Source organism: Anneissia japonica, unplaced genomic scaffold (assembly GCF_011630105.1).
Source record: "Anneissia japonica isolate Jap-2015-1 unplaced genomic scaffold, ASM1163010v1 scaffold287799_len804019_cov200, whole genome shotgun sequence".
Classification (NCBI taxonomy): Eukaryota; Metazoa; Echinodermata; class Crinoidea; order Comatulida; family Comatulidae; genus Anneissia; species Anneissia japonica.
The window spans coordinates 123,147-140,419 of NW_022716884.1; the positions used below are offsets into that span (position 1 = coordinate 123,147).

At 33.7% G+C, this 17,273-nt stretch overlaps 1 protein-coding gene across 1 annotated transcript in view; it reads left to right on the forward strand.

The window, feature by feature from the left end:
- Positions 1-1,198: 1,198 nt before the first annotated feature.
- LOC117110038 (leucine-zipper-like transcriptional regulator 1) overlaps positions 1,199-17,273 on the forward strand; it is a 48,571-nt gene continuing 32,496 nt past the window's right edge. Inside the window, exons 1-5 of the mRNA XM_033252604.1 lie at positions 1,199-1,386; positions 2,903-2,981; positions 3,903-3,965; positions 7,658-7,714; positions 8,046-8,125. Coding sequence (XP_033108495.1) covers positions 1,290-1,386; positions 2,903-2,981; positions 3,903-3,965; positions 7,658-7,714; positions 8,046-8,125 — 376 coding nt within the window. The 5' untranslated portion in view covers positions 1,199-1,289. The remainder of the gene's footprint in view (positions 1,387-2,902; positions 2,982-3,902; positions 3,966-7,657; positions 7,715-8,045; positions 8,126-17,273) is intronic.

A 17,273-nucleotide genomic window follows, 5' to 3' on the forward strand; every position in this document is an offset into this window, starting at 1 on the left:
TAGTAAATACCCTCACAAAAAACTAATTTCAAATTACGGACGTGAAATTAACAATTAATTTTATTTGGCCTTAATTCAAAAGGAAAATTAGCTCACAGGCTTAACACTTGTCCAAAAAAAAAAAAAAATATCCTTCCTATATAGGGCCTATATATAATATTAACAACCAATTTACAATAACATAAAAATGCTTTAAAAAAATGAATTTTTCGAAACAGTATGCCTACTGTGATACCTCTTTCCAATTGTTCAGTATCGGCATTAATTATAAAATTTGCGGATTTACTCTAGTATTCCAGAGAGGAACATAAATTATTGGGTTGTCGCAAATTATACCGACTTTGCCTGATCCTAAGGTAGAAGATGGTTAAGTCTGTGATTAGTATTTTTTAATTTCGTAAAATATCCCCTACACAGCTTTGACTAATTTATATATTTATAATGATGTAGACCTACTTTACTAACTTATATATGCCTATATAATGAGGTTTCACGTATGTCTTATTTATAATAAAATTAGAAACGTATACGTTGATATTATATGCCATAAAATATTTTTAATTTGTTACCGTACTCATATACAATGTGTAGGTCCTATCACATGCATTCAGTTGTTACTTTCACTTACAATTTTTTTTTTGAAAAATTGAAATTTAAAATCGCTGAATAAAACCTCTTTAAGCGAACTGCCGTAAAAAAACATTTGAGATCGAGTGTATTAAAAAGATAAAATAAAATTTGAAGCTTATCTTTAAGAAATTAAAAATAAAAATATATAGGGGCCTATAATTTGATTTGATTTATACTCTAATGCAGGTACATACCGAACCACTCTCATAAAGTTCCACAGAAATCCACAAACCCATTGCCATTAATTCAGCTCTCATTCTTTTATTGCCTTTCTTAGTATCAATCGATTCCGGAAATGTTACTGTATCTTTTTGTTGTACTGTATTCATCATGTTAGTCAGATTTATGGTTATTTTGAAGAACAACCTAATTCCTACATAGTAAACACAACTGAACAATCGTACACATGAAATGTTGATGTAAATGAAGGAAAAACTATGCTAAACGTTATTACAATTATTATTTTTGATATAGGCATAATATCAGAATCCGTTCTATGACCTTGATGATTGATCGACGATCGTGTTTACACCGTTGACCTTTGACATAAATCATATGAAAATGAACGCATGCGTGTTTGAAAGAAATATGTCTGCTTGCATTAATACAATGTTAAAACAGTTTGCTGTAATATTTAGGTGTAAATAAACACGGATATAATGTCAGCAACTCCCCCAGTCCTTACACGGGCTATTTCTAGGCCCACGGGGCAAGAGTTTGTCCATGATTCACCCGAAGGAGCTGAGTGCTTAGTGGGTAAGATTGAATGATATTATTAGCTAGGCCTAGGTCTAGCCTACCATGGATGGATGAGCATGGAAGAATACATTTTAGGGCCTACCTAGGCCTAGGCTAGTTTCAATTTGTATTGATGATGATTTGAACGGACGTCGATGGAGTTGTGTGTTTTAATTGTTTTGGCCTGAGTACTAGGCCCTAGGCCTGACTACTCTACTACTACTCTAGGCCAAGGGCCTACTAGTAGGCTACTGTATGTAGTAGATGAAGGAGCACACACAAAATTAAGTATAGGCCTAGGCCTAACCTTCAATTGACTTCAAATATAGTTTCACATTAATTCAATGAAAAGAACACAGATGTGAGTAATCCAGTTCACTTTAATTAGATGACAAAAATTGGTTGAATGTTTACAGAGTTCTGCTAATTTAATAAAATACATTTTTTCACCGATTTACGCATGTTGACCTATCTTGAATTTGTGACTATGCATGCACAGTGCGTACAGCTTAGTCTTATTAAATTACATAAAAAATAACATTATGTAAAATTACTTTAATATTTTCATAATTTTTAAATACAAAAAAAAAATTTTTTTTGTATTTTATTAAAATTGGAAACATTTTAAGCATATCGCCACTAAAGTTTTTTGAAGGTGAGAATTCCATATTCTGAATTGGAAACTATCGGCGAACATCGTATGAGTGTTTGTTTTTTTGTAATATCCAATCAGAGTCCAGGAAAAGGCCCTCCGTGACTTTAATTTTTTTCTAATACTGTATGGTAACACTTTTCTTCAGGATTTTGACAAGCGCTCTCACTCAGATGTGCTCCTAGCTAGTCTAGACTAGATACCTGCTATACAGTGTGTTCTGGAGCTGAAGTAAGCCTAGGCTAGCTAGTAGGAGCACACAATTCAATGGAAAGAACACATTGATGGGAGTAGGCCTATATCTAATGTTTAGATGACAAAAATTGGTTAAATATTACAGAGTATGCTAAATGGTATGTGATCATACTGTAGCATGCAACACACACAGCCTAGCTACTGTAAGCCAGAGGCTGAATGCTGATGCCTCCTCTCTCTGCACGTGTTCTGGTAGGCTAAGCGATGACACATCACTTGTATCGTGGCGTGGATTGGCTCAGACCCTACAGTACCTAGCCCACTACGGTATTTAAACACTCAGCTAGGCACATAGTGTCAGATTGTATAGTAAGCCTGCCCGGGGAATATACTCCGCACAAAAATTTGGCCTAGAAATCCATCCGCGCATTTCGGAAAATAAGGGCCAATTTCTGTGTGTTTACCATCTATATGATTACCAATACTAATACAGTAGAAACCCTCTATGGGAACATCCTAAGAGGACACTTTTTGCCTGCGAAATCGTAGGAAAACAGATCTTTTAAAAATATTGTGTCAACCCCTATTCAAGGGACATTCCTAGTACACCCCGATTAAGGGGGATATTATTATCCAAAAAATGTCTGTTTTAATATTATTTATTTAAACCAACATTTTCTATTTCAGCAATTGACTTTGATGTTTCCTATGAAACTGTACATCGTTGGACAAAAATGCCAGACTGTGATGAATTTGTGGGTGCCAGGTAAGCAGTGAAATTAGATATTTTGAATTTACAATTTCGTTGTAATATTGCAGACAAAGAATAGACATGTACAGTACAAAGCAGAAAAAAATATCATTCTTGTGGTTATCTATTTATTTTATTTACTTTGTGAACATACGCCTTTAGATCGACGGCACTCAAGGGTGGTGCGTTCAACTTAAAATACCGTACTCGCGCAAATAAGCGCCCCGTTTGAATAAGCGCCCATGAGAAAGTGCAAAAAATATTTTAAGCGCCCGGGTGCTTATTCGCGCGAGTACGGTACAGTATAATGAATCGCTCAATTACAGTACAATAAGTACAAATAAAACATAATTGACACAAACTTAAAATAATTAAAAGGAAACTGAGAAATAGAGTAGTGAACTTAAAAATTAAAAAAAAATTAAAACAATAAAACAATACAATAATATGAAAATACATTTGTGTACACATACACAAATAAATCCCTCCCTACTTAATCAGTTTTTTTTTTAAAATTTGACCCACACAGACCAGAATAAAACAAACAATTCCATACAAATAAAAAAAAATTTAAAAAAATAAAAAATGCATAGATGCAGTGAAACAAGGTATACAATTAAAAAACAAAGTAATAAATTTGTATTAAACTAAGATACAGTAGACTTAATTCAGTTATACCCCCATATACCCACCCCTCCCAACTCCCTTCCACATATTAATTACAGTTTCATGCATTGTAGTGTATAACAAATGTAAGGTATGAAGTAGATAAATAAATACACAGTAGCAAATAAAGTTAGAAAAAAGGTTAACAAAATGAAGCAATTAAAAACTAATATTAATACCTTAAACATAGTGTCATGTTGTTTGCTGGAAGAAGAAATTAAATAAACTAATATAATTTCTTATCACATTTGTTACGGCCTTTTGTTGCAGGCGAAACAAACATACAGTTGTTGCCTATAAAGATGCAATTTATGTATTTGGTGGAGATAATGGGTGAGTACATCCTACAATTGTTAGTATTTTGGTGTGAAAAAAAAACCTTACTGTTGTCTTTCAGAATATTTAATGAATCTTTATAGTCTCCATAAGTTATGTGACACAAGAATGTTTATTAGAGGTAAAAACAATCCATTTCTGTAACCTTGAGTAAGGGCTCATGATTTTTGCTCATTAAAAAGTACATGCCTTCACAGCCATCATTAAAGGATCAGTTTATTTTCTTAGAAGGAATGTTTAAAAATAACCACAAACCATAAGTTAAAGTATAGTAAAAAATATTGTACATCAGCTTGTTCCAATGAATGAGATAAAATACTGGTACACTAATTTGCACAGGTGTTTTGAATGTAATTCTGTTTCTTTATTGTGATGTTCTTAAAAAGAAACAATGCTTTCTTTGTTGATGATAAAGGTTCAACAGAAGGTTATTACTCCATAGACCATAAAGCAAGCACTCATGTTTGTTTTAGATTATTTTAGTTATTTAACCAATTTGCACAGGATTATTATAACCAATTTAACAGTATATGGAGTATTATAATATGCAATCTTAATTCCTCTACTGATGAGTCACTCAGTGGGATTTTTCCCTTTTGTTTGTCATTGCATTAGTCATCATCATCAATTCTTTTGTTATCTTAAACTTGAATTCAGAATCTAATTTAAAAGATACAGTAGTTTTTGGCGAGTCGAGTGGCCGAGCGGTAAGGCAGGTGTGCCGTTTGGTTGGTAGAAACGAGTCTTCTCAGATAAGGACTTAAAATGAGGTCCAGTGTACACATCTGGCTTAGTGTGAACTTTAAAGAACCCATTGCATCTTTGGGAATAGTAGAGGGTTACCCCGAGTCTGTGGCTCATTTTAACCCCTGCCATTATGGAATGATGTGAACGTGTAGCTACTGTACATATAAGCGCTTCTTTACGGCAGCTAGTTAGTCACAGGCGATGCCCATACACAATTCAGGACAGTTAATGTTTTATTCTCCTACCTTTACAGTTAATGTAAAATCTATGAAGTCCCTACAAAATGCAATTACTTATTTAAAGGAATCAAATAAGTTATTATTGACTTTCAATCAAAGGTCAAAACAATTCAGTTTTTTCTGATTTTCAGGCATTTTATAAAGCATTCTTTTAAATCGATTAACAACAGCCAAATCTGTTCAAAAAATGGAATGGTATTTTGTATTGTCTGCATTAGGCAGATAAAGTACTTGCTCTAATACTTGTACATTAACTTACAATGTACTTCAAAGTAAGCAATTCAAAGTCTGTAAAAACCATTTGGTTTCAATCAGTTTTCAAATGTTAAAAAAATCTGTATCTCATTAACCACTCCCAAGTTTTTTGTCAAATATGCTTTTTGTGTCTTACAACATATATCAACAATTTTTTTCCTCCATTGAGCTTGGCATGGTTACATGACTATTTTATTCACTGTTTCAGAATTCAAAATTCTCTCACATTTTAATTAATGACAATTCCTGTATTTTTGCCTTGGGCCTTAACTTGTCAAATTAGGAGATTAGATTTAATAATTTGCCTCCACAGTAATTGCATTGCGAGGCCTTCTGTTACGTAAAAATAAAATTGTAAACCAGAACCATGTTTTTTATTTAATGTGGCCTAAAAAACATGTGATTGATGAGGTTCTGCATCGTGTTATTTTTTTTTTTAATATTGCATTGTGCTTCACTGTTATTCTAGTACAGTAGCTTTAATTGGTTCAATAGGGAAAAGTTAACGAATGGATGGTAAGGTTCAGTCAGTAGAGCATTCATGCGGTATATTAAAAGTCTTGGTTCAGGCCCAAACATGGTCACTCAATATTAAGTAGCTAGGTGATGACACAAATTTGACCTACAGTATATTTTTAGTTTTTAGTTTTGTCATGTTGTTTATTAGGCCAAGTTTAAAAAACAAATAAGTTTCTTAGGTTTGTGTTAACTAAATTACTCTGATGTTGTGTTACTTTCTATTAATTAAAAAAAAAAAGTAAATTATGCGTTGTTGGTTTGAGGTATTTGGCGAATACTGTAACCCATTTTGGGATGACATGGATAATTGAGTTGAATTACTTGGAATCCTCAACCTGAGTAAATTTCAGTACCATTATGAACTGTATTTGTGGCAGGGACAGATGGAATCAGTTGTATGTCGATAAACTCTGAATGGAGATATAGACCTATCAATATAACAACACGATTAGAGTGAAAAAAAAAATTGATATCCATTTTATTGAATAAAATAAACCTTTATGTACTTAAGAATTAGTCTGTGTTGTTATTTTTTCACATTTAAACTAAAATCATTAAAAAAAAAAAAGATATTTTTGGAGGCTATCATGAATATGAATTATCACAACTTGGTCCATTTTACGCCGTAAGAATCAGCTTTTTCAACGCCCAGTAGGTCGCCATATGTAAAAGGTAGTGGCGCATGTTTACTATCATTTTGAAGCTTATTTTTTATACAGTAAACTCCTATTTTATTGGACAATTGAGGCACTAGCTGCTTATTATAGCTAATTACAATGCATTTTTAAGTTGTAAACAAACCTAAACAGTCCTTAAGGATGGTGCTGTATTTTGCTCTCTGATTGGTCAATGTGAATAGGACGCTTAAAAAATCTAAACTGCGCATGCTCACTAGCAAACGTGGCGTAAACAAACCTCTAGAAAGTATGGCATTGAAAGCTGTGGAAGACGCGACAGAATATTTGTAGACGAAGAATGTGAAGATTATTTAGCCACTGACTCCGATGTTTTGAACAATGAAGAAAGGATTAGGTGGTGTTTCAGTCTGAAGAAACTATGCCTAGGTTAGACCCACTAGCTAAGGAGGAGCCTACTACTACTAGCTAGCCCTAGGCCAACACCACTTGGTGTGGTTTTTTTTATCTTATATGAAAAGACTGCAATTTTTTCAAAATTCTGTACAGTATAATAATAATAATAATAATAATAGAGAATTATACGGACATTAAAATAAATGACTGTTAACCTCTCCTGTATTAAGCGATATTATGCGATTACATTTCCCTCTTTTATTAGAAAGGACGGTGTAATGTTCACTAAATCTATCAATATTTTTGTCAAACTTTAGACTACATTTAAATAGTGAAGACATGGTCTGATTCAAATAAAATTTTGCATCATATTTCAAGAATTTTATGTTCATTGATTGTACGAGATTTCATTACTATGCACAATTATAACTACTCGTTGCTAGGGTATCTATTTATCCCGTTCGCGAAATGTAGGCTGTCGCACGCTTATTGCGGTCGGTAAACTGTACGTGCTAATTTCTCAATAACTTCTTTCAGTAGCTTCCACACATACACACTGTTTAGATTTACGTAACTTTGTACTAGAAGTCGGATATTAATACTTTTTTCACTGTTAATTATTATGAAGCTTAGACTCTGCTACTTAATGTTTTGACATTACCTCAAATTTTTCCGACAAACAACTGATTCCTTCTGTCCCTGCTACATTTAGTAATGCTATTGGGTCATAAATGACAAATTTCCTGTTATTTAGATAGAAGATTTTAGTTAATTATTCTTTTCCGAATATCAAGTAAATGAAAGGATCTACTCACCGGAAACTAATTTTTAATTATCATATTGAAGGATGATTAAGAATAACAAATTTTGAAAGATGTTGCTTTAATTTTCTTTTCAGGAAACAAATGTTGAATGATGTTCTCCGCTTTGACATCAAAGAAGAATCATGGGGTCGGTATGTAACCCTTAATAACCATTTACAATGTCATACATTATTTTAATTTCTCATTTTGTATCGTTTCAAAATTACTTATTGATTCATTTTATTTCAATAGTTAGTTACCTAAATTTATCTGTAAAAAAGGCATTTAAAGTCTTACATAAAATACACATTAAAGATAAACATGGTAGTAAAAGAGTCCCAGGGTGGTCATTAGTTCGGTCCCTTGTAGGTTATATTGTTCCTTTCTACCCAGTAGTTAAAATTGGTAAAAGTTGTCTGTTTAGAGATTCTTACATTTTACAGTCTTGTGCCTATCACCTTTATTATTTTAATTTGATTTCAGGGCCTTTACAACCGGAACCCCTCCTGCTCCTCGATATCATCACTCTGCTGTAATGCATAAGGGCAGAATGTTCATCTTTGGTAAGTTAAACATGTTTGTTAAAGTATTGTCTGGTTGGATTGAAGCTGGTAATTTAGCTAACTTCCTTTTTATGAGGTCCTGGTTGAAGTCGTGTCAAACTCCAGGATTTTTTCCTTCTTATTCCTCATAATGAAAGACTTAGGCCCTAACTTTAATATCGAGAATTCACTGTATCCTATTCGGCCAGTATCTTGCTAATTGAGAAGTGAAAGTAAAGTGAAAAAGTGGTACTCTTGTTCATAACTATGTAGCCTATCTTGTATGGCTACCGAGTACTGGGGTAATCTTGAATAAAATAGAAATTTGCAACTAAACCTAAATCTACCAATATTTTTTACATTGTAACTATCCAATACTAAATTACTTTAAGTCATACCAACTATTATATATATTTCTGTTCAATTGTATATATCTTTCTTTATTTTTTTTTATTATTCCAAAGAAGCAGCTTTGTTATTTTTAAATCATTCTATCCATTTACCTACCTCTGCTTAGAATTAATTATGGTTTATAGTAGTATTAAAGTTCAATGACCATTTTATAATTATAAAAGGTATTACAGTACCAGAATTGTCGGTTGAATTTGTTCTAGATCTCCATTGAACCATATGAACCCTGTGTGTTTGCCTGGCCTTTGAGAATTACAACCCTTTTAAGAATACTGATTTAATTTGATTTATTGTCTTGCAGAAGCTTTTTAACTTATTTCAAGTTAAATCAAATTTACTCTCCTGTATTTTAACTAGGAAGAAATAAAAATTATACTTTGAAAAGAAAGGTAGATAAATTACTGTTGGATGTCTTTAAGAAATATTATCGATAACCTTAAAAAGAAAAACATATTTTAATTGTTAAGCTTAAATGAAAACTAGAGAATGAGATAGTTTTCCAGAAAATTTTGCTTCAGTTTTTTTCAGCCAGGCTTGTGTCTCTTGTGTCAATCATCCCTATTCAGGGGTCCCAAGCTGGAAGAAGTAATTTCTAGTGAGATTGGTTTAATCTAGCTTTCTATAGCACATTTGATTTTGTTTTGCTACTTATGCTGATACCAATTGAGATTTGTCAGGTTGCTGGAGTGGGTTAGACTCGGGACCCCGGCCTACTGATGAACGTAACATACATTTCAATTTCCTTTTCTTTGTGTACAGTACTCTATTCAACTAACAGTGTTTGTTTTCATTTTTTCTTCCCCATGCTAATATATGTTCCAAATCTCTTAAATTTTGGAGTGTACTTATTACCCGACAGGGTCTGAATTTCCTCAAAATGCTCCATCAGCTAATAGTTTCTGTGGGCTATGGCTTTACTACAGCAATTTATTCTTCTTCTATATCAACAAGCTTCGTAAGTTGTTTTAAGAATAGGCCTATCCTATAAATGTAGTGTACAGGTGTTTCAATAGCAAAAACCTTGCTGTCAAGGCTGGGATTTACAACAGCAGTGAAAGATCCTTTCTACAGCAGTTGCTGTGGGGAAATTGAACCCTGTCCAAGGCTAGACTTATTACCCTTACTGTGTATTACAATGGATACTTTTGTTTCCATAGATAAGGTGTTCTTTCACAAGCTTCTTTTCTTTCTTTTTTTATCCGAAATTTACTGAATATATTAGAAAAAAAACCCCTGTAAAATAGTTATACCCTTGTTCTTTATGGACAGAAACCCTGTATTTTGTAATATAGTATCTAGGTGTAATAGTTAATAACAAACTTTGTTTATAGAAGTAACAATGGTATTTTGCTGTGGTCAGATAACACACTATGGATTTGTTACTGTGTGTAATCCTATCTTCATTACTCATAAGTAATTTCACTCTAACAATCAGTTCTTCATTTTACCCATATAACTGAATGATTCAGGCATACTTTGAGGAGGACTATAGGGCATGTTTGATATTTGAATCTACAGTAGTTGTGATACAATTGAATAATTGTTGACATTAAGTAATATGATGATATGAGTACTGTAAATGAATAAAGGAATCCTTATTTATTGCAGCAACTATACAGCTAACATTAGTGTAACTTGAAATTTTTGATAATGAAACCTATATAAAGTGATTAAATCTTAATACTTTTCTTTAATTTTATTATATTTTATTGTGATTTTGTTTACAAATCAATTATTTAATCCAAGTACCTGTATATTCCATTGGTAGGATGGCCACTTATGCTGCATAGTTGTCAAATAATAGTGTAGGCCTACAGAGCAGATACTGTACAGTAGACAGGGAAAAGCATTGTAGTTTTTATCACCATTAAGTAAATTCTCAAATGAAACCCACCAAACTGCAAACTTTTATATCAAATATTTTATCCATCCTACTATATGTAGAATAGACAAAAACAACCAAGTTGTTAATGTTTGTCAAGAAAGAGACTTCTGACAACAAATGCTTAAATCCATAGGATATGGAGGATAGAAAGGATTACAAATAAACAGCAATATCAAATGGCAGGATTATTATAGTCTTGTAAAAATTTGAACTAGAGCAGGAAGTGGGAATAGATAAAACCATGGTAGTAACTTTATATGTAACGCCATTATAGGACCAATATCTTATATAACAGGCTCATCTACTCTGGAACCCTCAGATGGGATGGCAGTTTGGCACTGCAATTTTCATTCAGTTTCTTACTTGTTCAGGAGTTTGAACCAATTGCATGTTGTTATGTTTCAGCTCCTAGGTATTTCATGGCTTAAAAAATACCATATTTTTTCAAATAAATTCCAGGGCCATTTATTGTTGAAAAGATTTTTTTGGTGTAAAATGGATGTATAAATACTCAAATAAATGTCTAATTTCACTGTAAATGTGGAACTGCTACACATAATTACCATGAAAATGTGTTATTGTGTGATTATAAAGACTTAAGTAGAATATTAATAGAGTGTTTTGAAAATGGTGTTGCTTCCATTAGTTTTGCTTTGCTGGGGGGGGAGGGGACTTTTATGTGAGCAAGAACTAAACACTCCAGGGTGTTTATTCGAGGGAGGAATTTATTCCTAATGAAGCTCTTGAAGAAGAATTTTTTTTTTTTTTTTTTTTGGGGAGATATTTGTTCAAAGCAGATGTTTATTTGAATTAATATGTTAAATATTGTGACAGCTTCTCTTCATTACAGTATTACATGACAGCCAACTAGGAATGAAGAACTGAGAGATGTGAGAATGGGTTTTACCATGAGAATAGAGATGTGAAGTTGTGGGAGTTACTTCATGGTTTTTGCTGTGGCTTTTGATAAACACCACAATGGTTTACAACAATCGGAATACTTAGTGGGAAAAATATTCACTATTCAATAAGATTAAGATTTAGATGGCAGGTATTTTGTTTATAGAATTTATTTGACTCAAAAACCAAAGGTTTGTATAATATAATATAACAGTTCCGGTCTGGATAAGCTATGGTGATGTTTTTATCCAACATTCCAACGTAAAGTTCAGTGACTTAATAATAATAATAATAATAATTTATTGGCTCTCTTTCAAAGCAGAGGAACACTCACGCAGGAGAGGTTCAACCATACTACAACAATACAAAAGTTAAAGATAAAATACTGTAAATCAAACTAGATTTAGGTTAAATTAAATCATTTAAATATTATTTTTGAGTTCAAAAGGTTATTACTGTAGTATTAACTGTGCACAGAACAAATTTAATTGTACAGTATATGTATAGGTCTATATATTTACAAGGATGTCACCAGCTTTTTGGAGTGCCGGTCGGCGATCATCCCGCATTTTCCCGGGGGGGGGGGGGGTGTCTAAAATTGTTTAGGCTAGGCCCAGGTAGGCCTAGGCCAGAATTTGAGGAATGCAACAAAACAGATGAAGACGAGACTTACTGTAGGCCTAATAAAATTCAATAGTTGCCATGCTTTGTTTTAGATTAAAAAATAATAATGAACAAATCCCGGCGACAAGGCGTCGATCCGACTGTCAACTCCACATGCTTGGCGCGCGTGTGTGTGTGTGGCCGCAGTTGGGCCGGTGTTGTTGTGTTGTACCCTAGCTGCGTATTTGCGGACGAATACATGGTTGTATTATGTTTTTAAAAAATGAGTGCAATGTTGAATATAGTATCTGTGAGTAGTACTACGGCTAGCAGACAAGAAAAGGCATGTGCTGATTGACGTTCTAATTGGAGTTCAGGGATTTCCTTGTCAACTTTAATCTTCGAATGTGTACAGCAACCGTGTCATGCCAGCCCACAATGTTCGCTATAGCCTGGTTCACACGAGAGCCCTGGTATCCGGATCGGAAGTTAACGGTTAGCGCTATACCGTTAGCACTTGTGTGAGAACGCCCGATCGGTTAGCGCTAACCGTTAGCAAGTTGAGGGCGTTTCTATCATCAACCAATCACATGTATGTGTTTACAATTTCCAGTTTCTTATTGGCCAGTGATTCGATCATCATATTGTTGGTATCCGGATCGGGATTTTCTCGCATAGACGTACGGCAGCTAACGGTTAGCAGGATCCGGATCCTGCTAACCGTTAGCTGCCGTGTGAGGACATAGCCTGTGACTCAATTGGGCCTAGGCTGTTAGCGATGAATAGCAGGGCAGTGCAGTATTTTGTTACAATTAACGTAACCACGGAAACATTTATTGTATTCTTCTTGTCTTTATCAGGTTAGCTTGTCTGTTGTGTTTAGGTAAACTAATTATTTTGTTACAATTTGTAAACTGTTGAAATAATAGTGGTGGTCGGGAGCCTGTAAGTCCTGGTCGGAAATGTTGAGTGCTGGACGGGCCCGTCCACCGCCGACCAGCGTGGTGACATCCCTGTATTTATATTATTTTTTTTTTTATTCTTAATTAATTCGCATAGAGACTTTTTGTTTTTTTGCACTTTATAAAATAAAAACCATTAACCATTATGGAATGACTTCAAACATCTAGGCCTACTAGTAATACTACTGTACTCTAGTTCTGGAAAATCTGGATCCTAATAAAAACACAGTAATAAAGTAGAACCCCTCTATTGGGACATCCTTATTAAGGGGACACTGCTATTAAGGGGACACATTTTTTAGTCCTGAAGGGTTACCCTTAATAAAATAGGGTTTCCACTGTACAGTACATAGTATATCTACCCTTCTTCTAATCACATTTCAGAGTTTTGTGTTTTGGCTTTTACCCAGTATTTTCTAAATCTTTAATTTCAACCTTAGTAACAGAGAAAATAAAAACAAGTTACATGACTGAAGCGAAATCTATGCAGTCGTTGCATTCACAATTTGATAACGGATTACTTTTTTTGACATCAGCACAAATTGACTTCCGGTTAGAATAGGACAAATACCGTGATGAATTTGTATTAATCTGTCTTTTGTGGTCAGCCCCTCTGTAGAGATTTGTCATTCAATTGTGTAACTGTTGACTAGTAACGTAAGCAATACCCACGATAATTGCTTTTTTAAATCCCAAAATACTTGTGGGCCGCACACTATTCAACTAGGATTGTACTCACTGAAGCGATTGGAATAAAATGATGGAGGAAAATAATGAAACTGGTAAATTCTATTGTTAAACACACCGCAATTGTCGAACTGTCATATTTGAAACTGAATTTTCATGTGGGATAGTGTGAGGTGTAAACAGTCATTTACCTTATTAGGTCACTTAATAAAATTAAGCAAATTTTATGTAGTGGAGTTATAGTTGGTGGTTAAGATGATCATTACCTTTTGTTCCCAAGGTTCTGGGTTCCATATCCTGTAAGTTAAAGGCTTTTTTTTCTGTCATGACTGAAAACTCCACTCTCTACTCATCATAATGAAACTTGGAGTAGTTTATAGAGCAATTACTCTGTCTCATGTTTTTTTTTAATGAAAGGGATTGATACTTACGGCCATCTCGGACAGCGTCATACAATGCAGTCCAGCATGACGATTTGTTGTCGTGTTGTGTTCGTGTGACTGTGTTTAACGTACATGTGAAAGGTCTGCGTCAGGGACTAGCACGTCGTACAGTATTAAACCTGTTTAATATTCTCACAACTCACTGTTTTCCAAACAATAAATCGCGTCATGCTGCATTGTACAACACTGTCTGAGATGGCCTTTAGATAATTAGGTTAAATACTAATTGCAATCCTATAACAAAATAATGAATAAAACATTTTCTTGTGGCGGTGTTTCAACCCGGAGTAGCTAAAAAATGGAATTGTTTTTTTGAAATTCTGTGCTGTAGTCAATATGGAAAGTTTCTGATTAAAAGGGGTGTCTTCTGATATTTATAAACTAATTGGTGTCTCATTTTAATAAAAGAAAACAAAAATGATCTTAATTGCATTAAATGCAATAAATTACAAAAATATTAACTAAGTATTTACAATATCTGAAATTAGTAAGGTTATGTGTGAAAATTTTAAGGTTGGCAAAGTTTTGTTTCAAATTTGTGAAACTTTCCAAAAAGAACAAGGTATTATTTATTTTTAGTGTTAATTTGAAAAAGCCATATTGAGATGTATTCTGTAGAGCTGTGGTAACAAGTACACTGTAGATAAGAGTTAGTGTTCTTATTTCTTGGCCAATTTTAGGCTCAAAATATTCTTACTTTGTTTTTTATTTTTACATACTTTTCAAACATTATTATTTTACAGTAAGTATATTACTTTACTGTATTTTAGAGGCTATTACATAGTAACACCTACTGCAAATTAAGTACATACAGATAGATTTGTTAGTGTTTTATAAATAAATAAATAAAAACCTCATTTGATATTTTATCTCAGCCTCAGTTTGTTCTTATTTTGTTCTTAATTTTTAAGAGACTTCAGCCTCAGTGTAGTGTGTTCTTATAAAATGTGTTCTTATTAAAAAAAAAAAGTGTACATACAGATAGATTTGTTAGTGTTTTATAAATAAATAAATAAAAACCTCATTTGATATTTTATGTCAGCCTCAGTTTGTTCTTATTTTGTTCTTAATTTTTAAGAGACTTCAGCCTCAGTGTAGTGTGTTCTTATAAAATGTGTTCTTATTAAAAAAAAAAGTGTAGTCATTCTGTCCTTCATCACATCCTTCATGAAGCAGTATATATCATTGTTTGATAAACCTTGTTTTATAGAAGGTAAATTGTCCTAGTATCATCCTTGGGGGTGATAAGGACTTGTCAGGCACCCAAAACCATTCAAATGTAACTTGTAGGTTTATGTTTGCTTTATCTTCATGTCATGAGTAATACATTAAGAATGTACCTGTAGTTGTCATATGACCCTGGTAGGATCAACATTACATGCTGGGATCAGAAATGTAAACTTCAATGAGTGGATGGGATTTGCATCAAGGTGAAATTCAGATCATGTCAGATCAGTGGAAGTCTGGTGATTTTGTACACCTTTATTACCAATGGCATTTTATTGTGATGACATAATCATTATTTTTTATGTTTATCCTTCAGATGTCCTTGTAAAATATAAGCTTTCTAAGACATCATTCCTGTTTTAATTTGTTTTTGCATAATTAACCTTGTATTGATATTGATGGGCATTTATAGAGTGCATAATACAGTCTCTATGTGCTACTATATAACAAGTAATTTTGAAAAAAAAAAAAAAAAAGAGTAAAAGAGCAAAAGAAAAGAAAAACACAAAAAGCAAAAGATGCATTTATATTCATCCTCATTTAAAACTATAAACATCCTGATTATTCATTCTTTTGATTAGCTAAGATGCATAATACCTACGGACGTTACTGATGCTCAGTATCATATGCACAAACTCAAATGCTTAGACTCTCAAATAGAGATGGGAGTATGTTGCACTTTAAAAAATGATTGAGTTTGATTGATCAAACCAGTAAAGGCAAACGGAATTATGTTGTGGTTTAACAATTTACGAGGAGCCCATTTGCTAGGAATTTTATGTGGAGTAATCTTAGTTTCTAGAGGATACATTTTGTTATTTATGGTCCTCTGTCTATTTATTTTATTTTAGGTCTTAGAAACTAGATTTTCCAGTTAATTGCTACAACTGATTATATTGTGCTCCTGGAATGCACCCGGGATACAGTATGACCACATTCACTCCTTTGAGAACAACAGAACAGTTGTAATAATTATATCTTGACTATTGTCTCTTAACTACAGTTTTAACATCGGAGATGCTTTGAGCCGTTCCTCGCCCAGGGTTTGGTTGGTAGAACCAAATCTTCTCTGACAAGGACTTCAAATAGAAATCCAGTGTACTGTACACAAATGGCTCGTGTGCACTTTAAAGAAATCATTGCATCTTTCAGAAGATTTAGGGAGGTACCCCGATGCAATGGTTCATACGCAATTCCACACAATGACGCTTTTATAGGATTTTTCAGCCACCTTTACCTTTTTATATCTTTATAAAATGTGTCCAACACCGAACATTCTAAATACTATAGAAGTTAATGCATCTGTGAAAATGTATAATGATTTTTAACTACTGTACTAGTCGCTCAGTCGTGCATATTTTCCAGGCGTGACTTTAGTACAATATAACAGAATTACATAATAAGTGATCAAACTACAGAAATGATCTCATGGCCTCAAGGTTAATATTATATTATCTGTAGACTGACCATCAAATTTGTGGAGGCCAAGTAACGGATCTATCTCCTTCCGGCTAAGTCATGCTAAATATGGTGTATTGCCTGTGTGATGATTTCATTTTACTTGCAACTCAGGAAATATTGCGGCCTGGTGGATTTCCAACCAGGAACAATTGAGGCTTGGATACAATTGGTATTCCGTTGGATCTGATCCTGATGGCAAGAAGTCGTGGCACCTCGGTTTTCCTGGAGTGTGTACAAAATAACGGATCCAACTTCAGAATAAAATATTTAAAAGATTAATGTCATATTAACAGCACATTAAAGCCCCTTTCCCATAGAACAAGATTGGTAGATCAAACCGAGGATAGCATTGAGCTGACTAAGCAGTCAGGGGCTGAGAGAGCAGCTTAGCTCAGTCGGCTAATCTGGTGGTAGCCACTGTGTGTGCGCTGAACCGTGGAGATCTCTAGGTCCCCGGTTCAATTCCCATCGCTGCCTCGCCTTGTGTTTCAACTAGAGGGCTGAAATACAAGTTACAATAGCGCACCATCTTTCGGATGAGACGTTTAAGCCGTTGGTCCGTGTGCATTTATGGCCCATGTGCACGTTAA